The sequence below is a fragment of the Dreissena polymorpha genome, chromosome 5, assembly GCF_020536995.1.
Source record: "Dreissena polymorpha isolate Duluth1 chromosome 5, UMN_Dpol_1.0, whole genome shotgun sequence".
Taxonomy (NCBI): domain Eukaryota; kingdom Metazoa; phylum Mollusca; class Bivalvia; order Myida; family Dreissenidae; genus Dreissena; species Dreissena polymorpha.
The window spans coordinates 81,390,189-81,411,193 of record NC_068359.1 but is presented as its reverse complement, the minus strand read 5'-3'; the positions used below and the strand labels follow the sequence as shown (position 1 = coordinate 81,411,193).

Genomic DNA, 21,005 nt, shown 5'->3' with positions numbered 1-21,005 from the left:
TTTGGGATTTTCAATCGGTCTTTCATGACCCCAATCGGTCTAGGACCGACAAAACCGAAAAAAATATGATCCCTGAATGTTATATGTATAGTCTAACAATTGTAACACACATTGTGTTCTTTACTTGTATGACATTTCAAACAGAAATATGTACATTCAATTTACTGTGTTATCTGTAATAAGGCAGCTACATCAGCTTAATGATTGTAGATATATTTTTAAGGAGCATAAATCTCTCATTTATAAATGCAACGTTTCAGGTTTCCTTTATGAGTGGTATCTTTCTTAAACTTTTCACAAAATAGTGTGCTTTATGTAAACCTAAGTAGAGGATCAATAAGTTAATACATGGGGTATTTCATTGTGTCTGTACACCTTTTAAACCGACGTACAAACTTGCTGTATGAATATTGATTAGGTGAAACCTTATACTCATGGGACAGATTGCTTAGTGACTTCAGTTTACGGGTTTGATCAAAATAACCCAAACTGTGGAAATAATCTAAAGTTTTATATCTTGTTCAACAAATTTTTAGTTGCTTGAAAACTGACATAAGTATTTAATGGTTTGTTTGTTTGGACAGTATTTCTGTGGTACTGGAAAATATTGAAGTTAACATTAAATTGAGCTATTACAGGATTGTTTTTTTAAACTCAGTATTCAAGATGGCGACCTTTTCTCAGTCAACTATGGATAAAGGCTCTGATTCATTTACAGACTTTTGTTGTTCGTCATGTCTAGAGCACAAAATTGACCAGTGGGCTGACTTTTACTGTAATAACTGTCAAAAATTTTATTGTGCAAAATGTATAAACCCCCATGGTCAGTTGTTTGGGAAACATGTGACATATGGAAGGGGAGACACATCTAAGTGGCCAGTGATAAAGGAAGTGGAGGATTTCCTTCGGAAATGTGACCTTCATGGGGAGGAAGATCTAAAAATGTTTTGTAATGACCACAGTCAGCTGTGCTGCACTAATTGTGCTTTCCTCAATCACAGGTAATTTAGTCATGTATTTGATATCAAATATGTTAGTTGCCATCAATTATAGACTATTCATTTTTTTCTGATCAATTATTGACAAATTTATAAAGAAAAATATTATGTGAAATTTGAATAATTTGAATAAAAAATATTAGTAACAATTATTAATAATGTGTCTATTGGTATCAGTATAAAAATGAATACATTCCACATGTCAGACTATTACCTGAAAAAATCATGTTAAAACAGAAGGCATGTCATAAACCAAAGCTCAGACATATTTTTGCATTATGGCTGTATACACCACTTAATACTATTTAAGTATTTTTTTCCTTCCAGACAATGTGCTAAAGTAACCCTGATGTCTGAGTCAGTGAAAGGACCTCCACCAGACTTACAGAAAGTATCAAAAAAGATTCAAACTATTCTGGAAACACTAAAGAAACTGGAGAACAATTGGAACACCAACATGCAATCTTTGCAGGTCTCATACAACAAACAATTACATGAAATACATCAAACACGCAAGAAAATAAATACAATGTTAGATGAGATTGAAAAGACCACCGTTAAAGAGCTAGATGCTGAGATGACCACTCTGAAAGCTTCTCTCAAGACTGACTTGGACAATTGCAGCAAGCTTAAAAATGAACTGAAACACCTCAGTGACGCAATTCATGATATTGTTGATAAGAGCAAAGCAGAACTTTCATTTATTGCAAGTTGGAAATGTCAGGAAAAAATTAGGCAGTCTGAAAGTTATCTGTCGGAGAATGCAGTTCAGGCAGAAAGGTTACTGACATTCCAGGCTGACATTGATATTGAACAGTTCATCGCTAAACTGTCCGGCCTGGGGAGGATTGTGCTCAGTTACGCAGATCATGTATTTACTGTACAAGGAAAGTCAGAGTATAATGTGATAATACCACGGGACTGTTCAAGTAGCTGTGCTATCATTGCCATTTGTGTTCTCTCTAATGATCAGATCCTTCTAGCAGATAATTTTAATTGTTGTGTAAAGCTACTAGATCAGCAATACCAGGTGATAGGACACTGTGATTTAAGTGCTCATCCAAATGACATTTGTCAAATCACACCAAGTAAAGTAGCTGTTACTATGGATAAGGACACGACAAATGAGATCCAGTTTGTCTCAGTGAATGGTGGACGGCTGGTTAAGGGCAGGAAGTTACAGTTTCAACATACATGCGGTGGTATTGCTCATGATCAGAAGGACCTGTATCTCACCACAGGCACTGCACTTTACAAGTATTCAATGAATGGAGACCTGTTGACTACGCTTCATGCGGATACGTCTGGAAACAATACCGGTAATACAATGGTGGATATATCCAGATATTATTTGCAAGTTATTTACAATTTTCGAACTTTATAGTTTACATATTTTATTTTATTCAATTAAGTATTTCTGATATGACTATGTTTGCAAACTATGAACTTAATTACTTGATTTTTTCATTATATTGAAAACCACTTTACAATAGTCTTTTCTGTGCTAAGTATCATTAGGACTTGTTTCTTTATTGTATAAATGTTGAGGCTAAATAAAATACAATTTAAAATAATGCCATGATCATAATTATGTCAGTACGGTAGGTATCTCAGTAACCACATGTATTATTGTGAAAATGCTATACATTTGTACATAATGGTGTAATAGCATAAAATAATTATGCATGCATACATGTTTAATTGTAGCTGAATAGTAACAAAACCATACTTTATAAATTTGAAAAAAGTGAATAATGTGTCTTATGAACATAATTGTTATGTAACAATTAACTACATTGATACTATTCTCCTTTGCAGTATCGACATGTGCAGCGAGTCCAACAGGTGACAAGATATTTGTCACCAACTGTGACCATGACAAGGTCCTCACCCTGGCTAGAGATGGTAGCATACTCTGCACCTTCACAGACCCAGACCTAAAAGGTCCACTTGGTATTCATGTGACAGCTCAAGGACAGGTGCTGGTCTGTGGAAGGGATTCTCACACTCTCCTACAGCTGGATGGGGAAGGCAGGAAGAAGCTGTCCACTCTCGCTACCAGTAGTGATGGACTTAGATACCCATTCTCAGTCTGCTACAACAGGAGCACAGCCTCAATCATTGTGGGACAATATGAGACAGACAAAATTCTGGTGTTTAAAGTACAATAGTTTTGTTTCAAAAGTTTAGTTACAAACATTTTGGAATGTGTACTTTATCATCATTCATATTAATGATATATTGTGTTGCTAAGTAATGTTAAATCAAGATTTTTTTTGCACAAGTACATTCATTATACAATTCTTGGCAGCATGGATTTCATATTGAGTGCTTTATGCAATTGCATAACTCCGCAGGATTTTACGTGTTGCCTCACAATTTAAAAACATGCTATCATCTGTTGCAAGGAATCAACCCTTATTGCTCATACATGTACTTTTATTTTTCATTTCAATTGCATATAATCAGAGTATTGTTTTTATATTAATCTTTGAAAATGTTTGACTTGCATACATGATTTACATGCGATGGTTTGTTATGCTCTATTATATGTGTTGTGTAGTTATTGTGCAAAGTAAAAAAAAAAGTGAATAGTGAAGTTTAGGAGAGGATTTACATTTTCATTTTATTCTTTAAGTGTAACTATGTGTTGTGTTGTAAAAAATAGTTAGTGACAAAGAGTAACAATTATGATTTGTACATATTTTTTTTCAATCATTGTTTTTATATTTTATTTTTGTTGATGACAATTGTACATGTATTTGATTATGTCTTATGTGTTATTTTCTGTACCTTTCACTATGTTTTGCTGAATAAATTAACTGTTGCTTGTTCAATTCACGTTCAAATTTTTTTATTAAGAATTGCATGGAATATCAAAATTGGTAATAGAATAAACGCAATTTCACTCAAATTGAATATTCCAATATTTGTGTTTACTATGGTATGTCTATGAGACAACATTTTAAGCTCACCTGAGAACTTTTAGGATATGGTCAAAAACTAGGTCACTAGGTCACAAAAAAGAAAAACATTGGTTTTATTGTTATCTTGGACGAGTTCGAAAATGGTCCAGATCGGTGAAAAAACATGGCCACCAGGGTGCGGGGCAATTTTCTCTATATGTATATAGTGAAATAATGTGAACACTCTAGAAGTCACACTTTTGATCCTATCTTCATGAAATTTGGTAAGAACATTTGCTTCCTAGATACCTGAGCTAAGTTCGAATATGGTTCCGGTCCGTTGAAAAACATGGCTGCCAGGACGATGGGCCAGTTTTCCTTATATTTATATAATCAAACAGCTTGTGAACAGTCAAGAAGTCAAATTTTTTGCCCAATCATCATGAAACTTGGCCCAAACATTAGTTTTATTGATATCTCGGATGAGTTCGAAAATGGTCTAGATCCGTGAAAAACATGGCCGCCAGTGGGCCAGGCAGTTTTCTCTATATGTATATAGTGAAAACATGTGATCACTCTAGAAGTTACATGTTTGGCCCAATTTTCATGAAATTGGGTCAGTACCTTTGTTTCCTAGACACGAGAGTTGAGTTCAAAAATGGTGTCGGACCTTTGAAAAACATGGCTGCCAGGGGGGCGCATTTTCTTTATATTTATATAGTAAAAACAGTTTGTGAACACTCCAGAAGTCACATTTTTTGCCAAATCATCATGAAACTTGGTTAACACATTGGTTTTATTTATTTTCTCAGATGATTTGATCAGTCAAAAAACATGGCCGCCAATGGGGGGGGGCAGTTTTCCTTATATGACTGAGAAACCATGTGAACACACTAGAAGTCACATGTTTTGCCTAATCATCGTGAAAGTTAGTCAATACTTTGGTTTTATTGATATCTCAGACAAGTTGGAAAATGGCTCAGATCGGTGTAAAAACACACTTTTAAGCTTACTTGGTTTAACCATTTACAACTTAGATACGTATTTTAACGCATTTGTAGTCCCATAGACAGTTACATTTAATTAAAGACCTTTATTACTAAATTTAAGTTTTAAAGGCTCCATTTCCAACCCTTAATAGATACTGATGAGCAGCAAACAGCATAAAAGCTGAACAGACTGCGAGTTACTCGCAGGCTGTTCTGGTTAAATTGATGCTGGTTGCAAAAGCCAGTATCACTTTGCTTTTTATTTGGGAAAAAGGTTAACTGTTAAATGTTTAAAGTACAGTATAGTGCTTTAAATCAAGCATCAAGAACCCCAAAACATAGGATAGCTCAAAAAATCTATGAAGAGGGTAAAATCCTTATTACTTCAAAAAGAAATTATCACAATTAACTCCAACATAGATAACGTGGTAACTTGAACACATGTGCTGGTTCCCTATCCATATCTCACATTTAAATTCACGCTCGATAACTCCAGCAGGTTATTCACACCTCTCTGTAAGGACTGTCTGACAGGGGCATAGCATTTAATTTTTGTCATATCTGCGAATAAATTAAGGGGTTGTGTTCTGAAAACACATCATTTAGAATAATTTATTAGCATACAATTTATAAATATTGGTTATAAAAATAAATAATAATTCTTAGTAGATTTATTGCACTATGTCTATTTTATAAACATGTGTCTAATATACTTGAACAGCGTAAGTATTATGTAGAAGGTTTAATACTTCTCAATATGGTAACTGCAGTAACTGTAAAACCTTTTAACGTATTTTTGTCAATCCGCATCCATCTTGAGTAAAAGAAGTTTGACTGTAGTTCCTAGTTTTCTATAGCCTAACCCTTATACAGATCCACCTGTAGGCCCATTGCATGATTGTATTGTATTTTGTGTGCTTTTGTAGACCCACCTCGAAGTCACTATTAGTGCATGTTGACCTCGCGTGGACCAAGTGGCTACAATCCAACAAACCTGCTGGCTCAGATGGCATGGTCAACATATACAACCTACCAGAAGGCTTGGCTATTGCCACATGGAAGGTAGTGCTTACAATGTGCATAACAATTTTAATAGAATTAAGGAAATAGTAGAGACAGAGATAGAAATGTGCAGTAACCTTGGCACGCATTCATTATCCATTCTTAGACTTAATCATAACAAATAGACTAACAGCCAAGAGAATCAGTTCAGCGAATATTGAGTATATACTGGCTAAAACTGCTCATGTCATAAATAAATTGTTGTAAATGATAAATTGTGTAGTAAAAGGTTTTTAATTTCGTGTCATATTGAACGGTTTTTTACTTTGAGAACAGACCAGTCTGAAGGATATTCTTTATTTTAAGACTTAAGTCTAAGAATTGTTGTGTGAATAGTGGCCCCTTAACTGTTTTATTCTTCATATTGTCTCTTTGGAAAGGCCAACACACAAATGCTCTTAACCCTTTACCACTTAGATATGTTTTTTGACGCACATGTAGTCCCTTAGAAAGTTAAACTTAATTAAAGACCTTTCTAACAAGATTCAAGTTTTAAAGGATTTATTTCTAACCCTGAGATACTGATGAGCAGCTAACAGCATAAGACCAGATTCAAGTTTTAAAGGCTTCAATTCCAACCCTTAGATACTGATGAGCAGCTAACAGCATTAAACCTGAACAGACTGCGAGTTACTCGCAGGCTGTTCTGCTTTTATGCTGTTTGCACGTAGCCATTTTCAATTTGCTTTTAAGTGGGAAAGGGTTTAATATCTTTTGAAATCTCACATACACATGCACATATAAACTGTCAAATGAAAAGATTATGCTTAAAAAGTTTAATGACATGTACTGTAGTGTATATGGTGTTCGCCTAGCAATCGGGAGGTCATGGGTTCGATCCCCAATTTTGGAGCGTTCTTTAGATCTGCCCCAAAGACACCAAGTACTGGTTATATCCAGGCCCAAGACTCATTCAATAGTCAAAATGCATCGATGCTTCAGAGGAGCCCTGCAATTAATGGGAAGAAGAAGAATTAGGATTTTACATATGAGCCGCGTCATGGTATAATGGGTCTTATACCATACATGGCCAGGCCTCGTCATGGTATAATGGGTCTTATACCATACATGCCATACATGTCCAGGCCTTGTCATGGTATAATGGGTCTTATACCATACATGCCATACATAGCCAGGCCTCGTCATGGTATAATGGGTCTTATACCATACATGCCATACATGGCTAGGCCTCTTCATGGTATAATGGGTCTTATACCATACATGCCATACATGGCCAGGCCTCGTCATGGTATAATGGGTCTTATACCATACATGCCATACATGGCCAGGCTTCGTCATGGTATAATGGGTCTTATACCATACATGCCATACATGGCCAGGCCTCGTCATGGTATAATGGGTCTTATACCATACATGCCATACATGGCCAGGCCTCGTCATGGTATAATGGGTCTTATACCATACATGCCATACATGGCCAGGCCTCGTCATGGTATAATGGGTCTTATACCATACATGCCATACATGGCCAGTTCTTCTCTAGCCCAGAATGCGCAGTCTGCGCAGGAGCTTCCCTGTCCACTTATGAGACCATGAAGCCTTGCTTGACTTGATAGCGGACCAGTCTGTGCAGTCTGGGCAGGAGCTTTCCTGTCCACTTATGAGAACATGAAGCCTTGCTTGACTTGATAGCGGACTAGCCTGTGCAGTCTGTGCCAGGAGCTTCTCTGTCCACTTATGAGACCATGAAGCCTTGATTGACTTGATAGCAGACCAGCCTGTGCAGTCTGCGCAGGAGCTTCCCTGTCCACTTATGAGACCATGAAGCCTTGATTGACTTGATAGCGGACCAGCCTGTGTAGTCTGGGTAGGAGCTTCCCTGTCCACTTATGAGACCATGAAGCCTTGATTGACTTGATAGCGGACCAGCCTGTGCAGTCTTGGCAGGAGCTTTCCTGTCCACTTATGAGACCATGAAGCCTTGCTTGACTTGATAGCGAACCATCCTGTGCAGTCTGGGCAGGAGCTTACCTGTCCACTTATGAGACCATGAAGCCTTGCTTGACTTGATAGCGGACCAGCCTGTGCAGTCTGGGCAGGAGCTTTGCTGTCCACTTATGTGACTTGATAGCGGACCAGCCTGCGCAGTCTGGGCAGGAGCTTTCCTGTCCACTTATGAGACCATGAAGCCTTGATTGACTTGATAGCGGACCAGCCTGTGCAGTCTGGGCAGGAGCTTTCCTGTCCACTTATGAGATCATGAAGCCTTGATTGACTTGATGGCGGACCAGCCTGTGCAGTCTGGGAAGGAGCTTTCCTGCCATCTTATGAGACCATAAAGCCTTGATTGACTTGATAGCAGATCAGCCTGTGCAGTCTGGGCAGGAGCTTTCCTGTCCACTTATGAGACCATGAAGCCTTGCTTGACTTGATAGCGGACCAGCCTGTGCAGTCTGGGCAGGAGCTTCCCTGTCCACTTATGAGACCATGAAGCCTTGATTGACTTGATAGCAGACCAGCCTGTGCAGTCTGGGCAGGAGCTTTCCTGTCCACTTATGAGACCATGAAACCTTGATTGACTTGATAGCGGACCAGCCTGTGCAGTCTGGGCAGGAGCTTCCCTGTCCACTTATGAGACCATGAAACCTTGATTGACTTGATAGCAGACCAGCCTGTGCAGTCTGGGCAGGAGCTTTCCTGTCCACTTATGAGACCATGAAGCCTTGATTGACTTGATAGCGGACCAGCCTGTGCAGTCTGGGCAGGAGCTTTCCTGTCCACTTATGAGACCATGAAGCCTTGCTTGACTTGATAGCGTACCAGCCTAACTCCTGACCAGACTGAATAATTGCTATACTGGTATACTAGACTCATTTTGTCATGACATGGTTCATATAGCACATGATACATTTGTGTCGTGATCATAAAAGTGGCATGTCATTATCAGTGTGTAACGATACTGGAATAAAGTTCTGGTAAATAGTACCTAACCTGTTCTTAAAGGTCCGAATACAGTAAATTCAAGTTTGGAATAATGCTTACTTTACGTTTGTAACTAAATGTTATTCATTTAGGAAGATGGTGGTCTAGCGTTTGTCTGCCTTGGCCTGCACTTTAATCTGCTGCTACAACGATGTCTTCAGGGGTCCTCAGTCAGGTACGGTGCTGCATTCAGCTTAAGGCCTACCATCTGCTTGGTAATATGAACTTTGCTTCTCCAGCTGCGACATTTGCCAGCACCCAGTATTAAAATACAATTATACTGCTGTCAGACTTCTGGGGGCCGTTTCATAAATGATCGTACGACAATTTTAACTTATGAGAGAATTTTGTACTCTTCATAAGTAGACGAACTAGCTCGCCATGCTCGTTATTATATGCGGCGCTAAAGATACCAATATAATTAATTAAGTACTGCAAATTTATAATCATATGATATGGACTTAAGCAATTATGCATCTTGAAAAATGTATGGTATTGTAAATGTGTGCTACAATGTTTATTGGAACGGTCCCCTGTTTGACACTCATGAGAACGTAAAAACAGAACTGTATCCTAATACCAGATGAAAATCGATAGTATAACAATGATCATATAAACTTGCAACTCATGCAAAAGACAAAATAATCTTACGGGACATGAGGTCCGAAAACTTTTTAAAATTCACCGAACCTTACAAGGTTTTCCCGGACCTTATTCTTCTCTAACCAAACAATAGAAAATACCTTCTACACTGTATAGAGTTTATTTTTATTATAATGACGTTCACAATTTTGAACAATATTTAATACAATAAAATAACTTAACAAAACCGTTCTATAAAAAATGGGGTAAAACTTTCAATTAAAATTGCTGAAAGTTTTTGAGTTTTTTTTTTAGCATTACAAGTTATTTAATTGTTGAAACAGCCGCTTCTACTGCTTATTGTTATGCCCCCGGTAGGGTGGCATATAGCAGTTGAACTGTCCGTCAGTCAGTATGTCAGTCTGTCCATCCGTCCGAAAAAAAAAATTTGCCATTACTTTTGCAATATTGAAAATAGCAACTTGATATTTGGCATGCGTGTGCATCTCATGGAGCTGCACATTTTGAGTGGTAAAATTTCAAGGTCAAGATAATTCTTCAAGGTCTATGGTCAAAAATACAAATCCAGGGGAATTAATAAGCTTTGATGGAGATAATTATCTGACCTGCCAAATTATTTTTTTTTAAATAAATCAAAGTGGCGCAGTAGGGGGCATTGTGTTTCTGACAAACACATTGTGGTAAAAGGTCAAGGTCTAAGGTGGAAAGTACAAATCCAAGGGAATTAATAAGCTTTAAAGGGAGATAATTATTATTTATATAATAATAAGAAACCATACAACTGAAGCATAATCAAAATGACATTTTATGGTCAAGCCAAGCACACAATGACACTTTTGTGCATACAAGTATCTAAGGTACTTCAAGGTTACCTGTGAATCTACAGTCACGGTAGTGGCTTATACTTATTTGCTACTAAAAATCGAGATTTGTTAGAGACAATTATTTTCAAGGGAAGTAATTTATATAATTATAAATCTCAGATTATATATTTCCTTACTAAGAATTTAAGATTTTGTATTTTGTTTATTTATAACTTAAATTATTGATTTGTCAAAGTTTTTTTTAAATGATATAATATCATTTCTTTCCTGTACTAATTTGTGAATGGTTGGTTTCATTACTTACCTGTGGACTTATACATAGATACATGATGAACTGTGGCTATGATCTCTTTGATAAACCACAGGCCTTGGTAGTCAGCGATGTCTGACTTGGTCATTTTTTACTGTCTACAGACCCGCCTCCCAACGTGGTAGGGTGACATATAGCAGTTGAACTGTCTGTCTGTCAGTCGTCAGTCCGAAAACTTTAACATAGGCCATAACTTTTGCAATATTGAAGATAGCAACTTGATGTTTGGCATGCATGTGTATCTCATGAAGCTGCACATTTTGAGTGGTGAAAGGTCAAGGTCATCAATGTTAAAGGTAAACAAAAAACAAAGTCCAAGGGAAGTTATAAGCTTTAAAGGGAGATGATTTTTATACCTGCCAAATAATAAATATAAATTTTATTTCAAAGCGGCGCAGTAGGGGGCATTGTGTTTCTGACGAACACATCTCTTGTTGCATACAATCTTGACAAGAAACAAGCAACGGTCGTGTGGTTCCCCGTTTTGGATTTACGATGACCAGAATGATTGAAGCCAGTTAAATGCAATTAAACCACAAAATTGCGTCACGAAGCACTGTGCAATATATTTGACTGGTTCTTAGAATGACACTTGGAGCTTGCTACGTCACTTTTTTCCATTTGGAATGGAGCCGAATACCGGACCCGATTTGGGGCCGAATACCGGACAGGATTTTAAACGAAAACGACACTGCAGCTTAAGTATTGGATAAATATTCTAAAAAGAACGTCCTCCTTCCAGCCCTTACGATTTATAAAGAATTATTCTCAAAATCTTTGTATTTAAAAAAATGCCTTATGTTAAAACTTTAAAAAAAAATCCCCTGGAGCGTGTTTTTTTGCAACATAATAACAAATGGGCCTCTGCCATGATTGCTGAAATTTGGGCTCTGGGATCATTCAGTTACAAAGCATATTTAAACAATGGATCATATCTCGTTAAACTGTCTGAATTAACTAGCCATAATTAAATAACAAAAGCACTACCAATACTGGTCTATTATCATTCTGGTCTGTGATTTATCTTTAGCCTAGTTGACCCTTTCTGTTGAAAACAATTTAAGCAGTGACACATACGCCTTTATAAATGTTATATTGTTCTATGATAAAATAAAAAGATTCAAAAGGTTTGAACAGAATCTTTAGACATCAGTGGGCACAAAAAGATTTTAGGCTCCAAAAAACCTCACCTCTTTGAATCAAAGTTTGTTAATTGAGTGAATGATCTTATCAGAAAATCCAAATGTTTAAAGGGGAAAATGAAAAGTATTTCCCCATGACAATGCATATTCTTTGTTTTCAAAACGGAATTTATCTAAAAAAGATGTTTTATTTTTTGTTTTACATAGATGCCTTTAGTGGGAGTCAAACTTTTGCCTACACAAAACCTACTTCCATGAAATTTTAACTTCACTAAAGTCCTCTTAGTAATAGTGTGCATGTGTATCGTGGATATTTATGTACATTTCATAATATAGTATTACTACTACCAATTGTCCCATGCATACTAAAAGTCCCTGTAGCGACAATTTCTTATTTAGGTATCCAAATGTTTTAATGAGCGTTTATAAAATGGAGACATTATACAAACAAAATTAATGTGTCCAGCAACCATTTAATCCAGTCTTGTTTAAATTTAATATTATTTTTCAAAATATAATAAGGTATTAACCATCATTCTACCCCTTTAATTATGTATATTTAAAAATAAGATCACTATAATTTGGACAATTCAAAAGCCTATTCAAGTGATTTATTCACCCAAATTGTCATTGTTCATAATTGATCATTTTTATATACCTGTTTGATAACTGTTGTTAATAAACTTTGTAGTGACCGGTATATAAGATGAAACAGAGATAACACATTGTTTAATACTTGCTAAGGAGCCAATACTCAACATACATGCTGGTAACTGATGGCTTGAAACATAACCAATGCTATTGAATTTGATTATAGTGTACTTCATGAATATTTAAAGCTTGAAAATTCATGCCAAAATCACTGAAGGCAAATTATTAAAGTTTTATGGATATTTTTTTTTGTTTATCAATATCAATTTAACAGGTTTTTATAATTGGTAGTTCTAAAATGTTGTGCAATTACCTAATTTAAATAGAATGCAAAATTGTAGTAGAAGAAAATTAAAACACCTGATAGCAATGTATTAACTCTGATAATTATACCCCGCCATAGGCGGAGGGATATTGTTTTGGCGTTGTCCGTCCGTCCGTCTTTTCGTCCGTCTTTCCGTCCGTCTGGAGCCATATCTTGGAAGTGCTTTGGCGGATTTCATTGAAACTTGGTATGAGTATATATATGGATAAGAGAATGATGCACTCCAAAACGCATTGTAAACCATCTCTTAATAACGGAGAAATTGCCTTTTGTATATTGAAAAAATGCTTTTGTTGTGTGTCCGGAACCATATCTTGGAAATGCTTTGGCGGATTTCATTGAAACTTGGTAGGAGTATATATATATATTGTATATCAATAAGAGGATGAGGCACGCCATATGGTATTGTACACCATCTGTTAATAACGGAGTTATGGCCCTTTGAATCTTGAAAAAAATGCTTTTTTGAGTGTCAAATATAACACCTTTGTGTCCAGAAGCATATTTGCGGGGGATATCAATTCAACGAATTTGCTTGTTGTACATAGTTTTCCTCAAAAGGCAATTCATATATACCCACTTGGAATAGGTGTGTATGTGGGGAAACTAAAATCACTTATTCAATGGGTCTGTTTGTTGGTCTGTAATACTTTACATTTCCAGAAAACATTTCTTTTAACCCATACTGTTCCAAATACACGAATTTCTGTTAAATATCCAGGCCTTTTTCCATTTTGGGAAAACGCCACACTGGAATTTTGGGAATTTCGCGTCGTGAAAAACCCCATTTTGGGAAAAAAATTAATCGCAAATAATTGGGGAAAATAATCGCATGTAAATAGTGTTTCTTATATTTCAAAGAAGCCGTTAACTGGTAAATAACGACTATTTTGATAACATATTATTAAAATTTTACAAAATATTATGAACATGTGTGATAAGTGCAGGGTTTTTTATCTGATTTTGGGGGAAATGCCTGGCCTTTTTTGAGGTGAAAAAAATCGTGCGAAACACCGGTTTTGGAGAAAAGAACGAAAGTCTTAAATAATCAATTATACATATTTTACTGTTTTTAAAACAATTTCAAGGCAACAGATAATTTAATTATGCAATATTTTTATGGGGGTATATTGTTTTGCAAATGTCGGTCGGTTGGTCCGTCCTACAGATGGTTTCCGGAATGTCCCCCTTCGAAGAAAAGGGGGTATATTGTTTTGCACATGTCGGTCGGTCAGTCGGTCTGTCCGTCCACCAGATGGTTTCCGGATGATAACTCAAGAACGCTTAGGCCTAGGATCATGAAACTTCATAGGTTCATTAATCATGACTGGCAGATGAGCCCTGTTGATTTTCAGGTCACTAGGTCAAAGGTCAAGGGTCAAGGTCACAGTGACTCAAAACAGTAAAATGGTTTCCGGATGATAAATTTAGAATAATTCGGCCTAGGATCATGAAACTTCATAGGTACATTGATCATGACTGACAGATGACCCCTATTGATTTTCAGGTCACTAGGTCAAAGGTTAAGGTCACAGTGACTCGAAACAGTAAAATGGTTTCCGGATGATAACTCAAGAATGCTCATGCCTGCGATCATGAAACTTCATAGGTACATTAATCATGACTGGCAGATGAGCCCTATTGATTTTCAGGTCACTAGGTCAAAGGTCAAGGTCACAGTGACTCAAAACAGTAAAATGGTTTCCGGATGATAACTCAAGAATGCTTACGCCTAGGATCATGAAACTTGATAGGAACATTGATCATGACTGGCAGATGACCCCTAATGATTTTCAGGTCACTAGTTCAACGGTCAAGGTCACAGTGACTCAAAACAGTAAAATGGTTTCCGGATGATAATTCAAGACTAATTAGGCCTAGGATCATGAAACTTCATAGGTACATTGGTCATGACTGGCAGATGGACCCTTTTGATTTTCATGTCACAAGGTCACAGTGACTCAAAACAGTAAAATGGTTTCCGGATGATAACACAAGAATGCTAAGGCCAAGGATCACGAAACTTCATAGGTACATTGATTATGACTGGCAGATGACCCCTATTGAATTTCAGGTCACTAGGTCAAAGGTCAAGGTCACAGTGACTCGAAACAGTAAAATTGTTTCCGTGTTATAACTCAAGAATACTTAGGCCTAGGATCATGAAACTTCATAGGTACATTTATCATGACTGGCAGATGATCCCTATTGATTTTCAGGTCACTAGGTCAAAGGTCAAGGTCACAGTGACAAAAAACGTATTCACACAATGGCTGCATCTACAACTGACAGCCCATATGGGGGAATGCATGTTTTACAAACAGCCCTTGTTCTATTTTGTACACTGGATCAGGTTAACTTATATATTTAAAGGTTAAAAAAAATAATTTGGAATTGGGATTTTTTTTTCAATTGGGAAAAAAACAACCAGATTTGCATTGGGAATGGGGCCGAATTTCGGACCCGTGGCATAGGGCGGAAAAGGCCCTACATTCAAAAAGGGGCATTTAGTGTTTATCCCATGCACATGTCTTTGCAAGTTTGATAGAGAAAACATAGTGGGTCTGTACACATCTTTTAACGCGTCGTAACATTTCTTATAATTGTTCCTATCGGCATAGCTTTCAACGGCTTTTTTTCTGATCAAAGCATCTTGTATCTGACATAGTTTATGCTTATTTTGTTGAAGGCATCATTCCTGGCTACGGACTTTGGGTTTCTGAGGTAGGCTTTGTGGAGGTGGTGTTTCTCATCCAAAAACTGTTTAATGTCCTCTCATCAAACCAGTCCTTGTGTTTCTTGCCCCAAGGGTGTCTGTGGTTGTAGCATAAATCAGCTTTCTGAGTAATGCCCAATCCAACGCGCTTCCAGAGCATTTACAAAGGAAAGCTTGCAGCTGGCAGTCTTTAACTTGGCAATGTTCATCCCGCCTGTAACTCTTTCTCAAGATAACAGAGTCAATAAGATACTGGTGGGTTGAGCGAGGATGCATCCATGACGGTCGGTAACGGGTGTGAAGGGGCAAGATAGTGTTTGTGATTAGAAGTTCATGCTCATCACATGTCTGGAGAAAAAAAGACCATTGTGGTTGCAGCGGACCACTCCATGGTGTCCAAGGACTCCTTTCTAGTCCATGCCAACTCTTGGGTTGAAGTCAATTAAACGTTTAGCTTGTCTCAAATAAACATTATTTGATTATTTTGGTCACCTGTTATGTTTATCTGATTGATATACAAATAAAGCGAATTAAGACTTATTAAAGTTACTTCTTGTAATTTGGGTAATTACAGGATATTATAGTTATTAAAGTAATAACATAGTCAGTGACAGTATTTAGTTGTAAGTTTTTTTTTTAAATGATTGTCATTAAAGATAAGGTCAGATTAACCGAAGGTTTCTCGTCGCAAAAAAGTGGCGACAACTTTTTTGGGTGTCAGTGAAAAACCCTGCATCACCATCAAAGATAGCAAGTTTGACTGGTTGGTAAAATCAGTTTAAATTTTAAATTTAAATAATCTATCAAAGTAAAACAAACATGAACTAGTTCGCATTTTTTAGCATATTAATTTCCTAATACAGTAGACTTTGTAAACCGGACGGTCTCGGGACCGGCCTGATCGTCCGGTTTTCAGAGAGTTCCGGTTTACCAAGAGTTTTCATATTGCCGAAATATACATGGTATGCATTGTGTTCAGAATCACATAAAAATAAAACAAACCATATACATTTACATGTACCATGTGATAACTGTACGCAGGTACTGATGATGTTAATTGCATTCTTAAAAAATGTGTTTTTAATCGATTAAAAGCAAAAAAAATCCATACCGACTTGTTTTGATTAATCCCAAAGCAAGCATGGTGCTTTATACATGTACGTACGTGGCATTTGTCATATAGGCGAGTGACGACACAAATAAGATTGTTGTAGATACACGATTTATTATTCAATACATACATGTACCACATTTCATAAAACATACACACAAGCAAAAAACAGGGTTATAATTATTTTTTAAGATATTCATAATCTCAAAACCTACTAATTCTTGAAGTTTACGATTTCACGAAAAAGTCCAAGATCACTCTGAGATGGTTTTGGTTTAGCTGTTGATTCCGTGATGAGCTTTATCTTATCCTCTAACGTAAGCTCTACACGTCTGCGTTTAGCTGGAGGCTGCAACATTTTAGATGTGTTCGAAATTAGTAAACGGCAATGAATGAATTTGCATACAGATGGATGGATATTTAACAGTCATATATCTGACAAACAAACAAACAACCATTTTAGCGTTAAAAACATGGCTATAAGATCTTTTAAAATACCCGAGAAGATCACAAGAAAGTGATCTTCGCAACGGCATGCATTAATTTTTTAATTAAATTGTTTATCATAGGCGATAATAAATAATTAATAAAAGGATCGAGTCAATCACTTTTTGGTGTTACCACACGTCTATTATAGACATTCACAGTTTGTTTAACATAACTTAATCGGACTCCCATAGCGCGGTAACGACTTGACACATTTATGGTATGTTTAATCCGATTGTCGATAATTGCGCGAGCAAAATGTGTGACACCACACTCGCTGTGCTGACTAGGTATTGTTATTTTCACGCCTCGGGCATCTTGAGAATTTAGACCGTCCGATATACACAATGTATTTTACGTTGAAAATGACCAAATTTACGGAGATACCCGTCCGGTTTCCGGTTTTCAGAGAGTTTGGTTTATTCAACATTTTTTAACAAAGAAATAGAAGGAGAAAATACGGGACTGGCCCGAATCTCCGGAATAGGGAGAGTTCCGGTATTCAGAGAGTCTGGTATTGGCAGAGTCTACTGTATATTTTTTCTGACACGAGGTCCGACAGTTTTGGGAATTATCCCAGACCTCAGCAAATTTTATCGGAAATGTCCGCGGTCCGAAGTCTTTTGCATGGGTTGAAAATTGAGCTCTATACTATTGCTATTTTAGATCACACTCTGTTTTTCCAAAAAATAGAGGATCTGTTTTGTCAACCGTAACGGAGAACAAAATTGTCAAAAAAAATGCTATATTTGATAATTATTTATGGAAAAAGGGAAGAAATAATATGATAAATGGAATATTATGTGAGTTTTGGATAAAGATCAAGTTTATCATGCGAAGCTCGAACCATGGTAGCACTCGGCAAGCCTCGCGTGATAATGGTTCTAAGCCTCGCATGATAAACTTGATCTTTATCAAAAACTCACATAATATTCTCTATTTATGTTTTCATAACTGCATTTATCATATTGATCTTTTTATGATTGATAGTATAAATAAATAGGCATTTTCACCTGTTTTGAAGGGTGTTTGGAGGGAAAAAAAAACACTGTTGCAAATTTTTTAATTCAGCAACACAAATATAATAGGCATTTTGTAAACGTTTGTTAATTATGCAGAATATTTATGTTCGCCATTTGCTGTTATGAATGTGTTTTAATAATGCACTTTACTTTCAGTCCATTTGATGTCAACAGACATACTTTGATTACGGATGATATAGACTCTGCCTATGGTGAGTGGTGCAAATGAAAGAATGCATGAAAGTCAATTAACACTTCGCATGCTGGGATATTTGTCGTCTGCTAAATTGGTGTCTGCTGAATTTCTAAAATAATCATTTTCTTCACTTTTTTTCAAAAACCTAAACCAGAATAGCAAACAGTTTGGATCCTGATCAGACGCAATGTTTTGTGGCATCTGATCTGGATCCAAACTGTTTGCAAAGGCCTTTAAAATTCGGTTTCAGCGCTAAAAGAGTTAATTGTAGTTTCATCTAACCTCTTTGAATTCTAACTAAATTCATGACCAAACTTGACCCTGAGAATGAACTTTTTAGCTCACCTGATTGCTCAGGTGAGCTTTTGTGACCGGTCTTTGTCCGTCGTATGTCCGTATGTCCGTCCGTCTTTCCGTTAACATTTGCTCGTAAATACTCTATAGGCCACATTTCTTGTCCCATCTTCATGAAACTTGGTCAGAAGCTTTGTCCCAATGAAATCTCGGCCGAGTTCGAAACTGGGTTGTGACGGGTCAAAAACTAGGTCACTAGGTAAAAAAAACACAAAAACTTGTAAACACTGTAGAAGTCATGTTTCAAGCCCAATCTTCATGTTACTTTGTCAAAATATTTGTCTTGATGATATCTTGGATGAGTTCAAAAGTGGTTCCGATCCGTTGAAAAACATGGCCGCAAGTGGGCGGGGCAGTTTTCCTTGTTTGGCTATAGAGAAACCTTGTAAACAATCTAGAAGTCACAATTTTTGCCCAATCATCATGAAAGTTGGTCAAAACATTGGTTAAATTGATGTCTCGGACGAGTTCGAAAATGGTCGAGATCGGTGAAAAAACATGGCCGTCAGTTGGCGGGGCATTTTTCTCTATATGTATATAGCGGCAGTTTTCCCTATTTGACTATTGAGAAACATTGTAAGCACTCTAAAAGTCACAATTTTTGCCCAATCATCATGAAAGTTGGTCAAAACATTGGTTTTATTGATATATGGCGAGTTTGAAAATGGTCGGGATCGGTGAAAAAACATGGCCGCCAGTGGACGGGGCATTTTTCTCTATATGTATTTAGTGAAAACGTGAACACAGTAGAGGTCACATTTTTGGCCCAATTTTCATGAAATTTGCTCAGAACATTTGTTTCCTTGATATGAGAGTTGAGTTCAAACATGATTCTGGTCAGTTGAATAACATGGTTGCTGGAAGTTGGGCAGTTTTCTCATTATGCCCCCCTTATTTCGAAGAAGAGGGGGTATATTGTTTTGCTCATGTCCGTCCGTCCGTCCACCAGATGGTTTCCGGATGATGACTCAAGAGCGCTTATGCCAAGGATCATGAAACTTCATAGGTACATTGATCATGACTCGCAGATGACCCCTATTGATTTTCAGGTCACTAGGTCAAGGTCACGGTGACCCAAAGCAGTAAAATGGTTTCCGGATGATAACTCAAGAACGCTTATGCCTTGGATCATGAAACTTCATAGATACATTGATTATGACTCGCAGATGACCCCTATTGATTTTCAGGTCACTAGGTCAAAGGTCAAAGTCACGGTGACCTGAAATAGTAAAATGGTTTCTGGATGATAACTCAAGAACGCTTATGCCTAGGATCATGAAACTTCATAGGTACAATGATCATGACTCGCAGATGAACATTATTGATTTTTAGGTCACTAGGTCAAAGGTCAAGGTCACGGTGACCTGAAATAGTAAAATGGTTTCTGGATGATAACTCAAGAACGTTTATGCCTAGGATCATGAAACTTCATAGGTACAATGATCATGACTCGAAGATGACCTCAATTGATTTTCAGGTCACTAGGTCAAAGGTCAAGGTCACGGTGACCTGAAATAGTAAAATGGTTTCTGGATGATAACTCAAGAACGCTTATGCCTAAGATCATGAAACTTCATAGGTACAATGATCATGACTCGCAGATGAACATTATTGATTTTTAGGTCACTAGGTCAAAGGTCAAGGTCACGGTGACCTGAAATAGTAAAATGGTTTCTGGATGAAAACTCAAGAACGTTTATTCCTAGGATCATGAAACTTCATAGGTACAATGATCATGACTCGCAGATGACCATTATTGATTTTTAGGTCACTAGGTCAAAGGTCAAGGTCACGGTGACCTGAAATAGTAAAATGGTTTCTGGATGATAACTTAAGAACGCTTATGCCTAGGTTCATGAAATTGTATTGGTATATTGATCATGACTCGCAGATGACCCCTATTGATTATCAGATCACTAGGTCAAAGGTCAAGGTCACAGTGCCAAAAAAAGTATTCACACAATGGCTGTCAAGGTCACGGTGACTCAACTTAGAAAAATGGTTTCCGGATGATAACTGAAGAATGCTTATGCCTAAGATCATGAAACTTCATAGGTACATTGATCATGACTCGCAGATGAAGTAATGATGAAACTTGACCAGGATGTTTGTCTGGACAATATCTAGGTCAAGTTTGACAATTGATAAAGATTGAATGAACCGGCTTCTCTCAGGTGGGCGAACAAGGGCCATCTTGGCCCTCTTGTTTAAAGATTTTTATGTTTACTTTGACAATGGTCAATGGTATGCCACCAGTTAAAACTGTTAATCTTTGTTATATTGAAATATATTGAATGCGAATTTTTGACACCATTAAGCACTGGTTCTACCCAGGAAAACGGACTTGAGTGTCTTATTCATTCAATG

At 37.0% G+C, this 21,005-nt stretch overlaps 3 protein-coding genes across 10 annotated transcripts in view; 2 read left to right on the top strand and 1 right to left on the bottom strand.

Annotated features, from left to right (window-relative positions):
- LOC127832613 (protein O-glucosyltransferase 2-like) overlaps positions 1-21,005 on the bottom strand; it is a 209,525-nt gene that overhangs the window by 129,341 nt on the left and 59,179 nt on the right. The gene's annotated exons all lie outside the window — the stretch shown is intronic.
- Positions 1-21,005, top strand: part of LOC127832615 (F-box only protein 15-like) — a 126,569-nt gene that overhangs the window by 100,138 nt on the left and 5,426 nt on the right. Inside the window, exons 8-10 of the mRNA XM_052358141.1 lie at positions 5,820-5,955; positions 8,991-9,073; positions 18,245-18,300. Of these exons, the coding sequence (XP_052214101.1) occupies positions 5,820-5,955; positions 8,991-9,073; positions 18,245-18,300 (275 nt within the window). The remainder of the gene's footprint in view (positions 1-5,819; positions 5,956-8,990; positions 9,074-18,244; positions 18,301-21,005) is intronic.
- LOC127832611 (uncharacterized) lies at positions 375-3,835 on the top strand. Its single transcript, XM_052358130.1, has 3 exons — positions 375-1,001; positions 1,326-2,317; positions 2,817-3,835. The coding sequence occupies exons 1-3, from the start codon at positions 667-669 to the stop codon at positions 3,167-3,169; spliced, it is 1,680 nt and encodes a 559-aa protein (XP_052214090.1). The 5' UTR covers positions 375-666; the 3' UTR covers positions 3,170-3,835.

Bases quoted from the DNA above. Each gene is read 5' to 3' on its own strand.
- LOC127832611 (XM_052358130.1), top strand. From the start codon at position 667: ATGGCGACCTTTTCTCAGTCAACTATGGATAAAGGCTCTGATTCATTT. The intron at 1,002-1,325 runs GTAATTTAGTCA...TTTTCCTTCCAG, and splicing joins TGTGCTTTCCTCAATCACAG to ACAATGTGCTAAAGTAACCC. The intron at 2,318-2,816 runs GTAATACAATGG...TCTCCTTTGCAG, and splicing joins TACGTCTGGAAACAATACCG to TATCGACATGTGCAGCGAGT.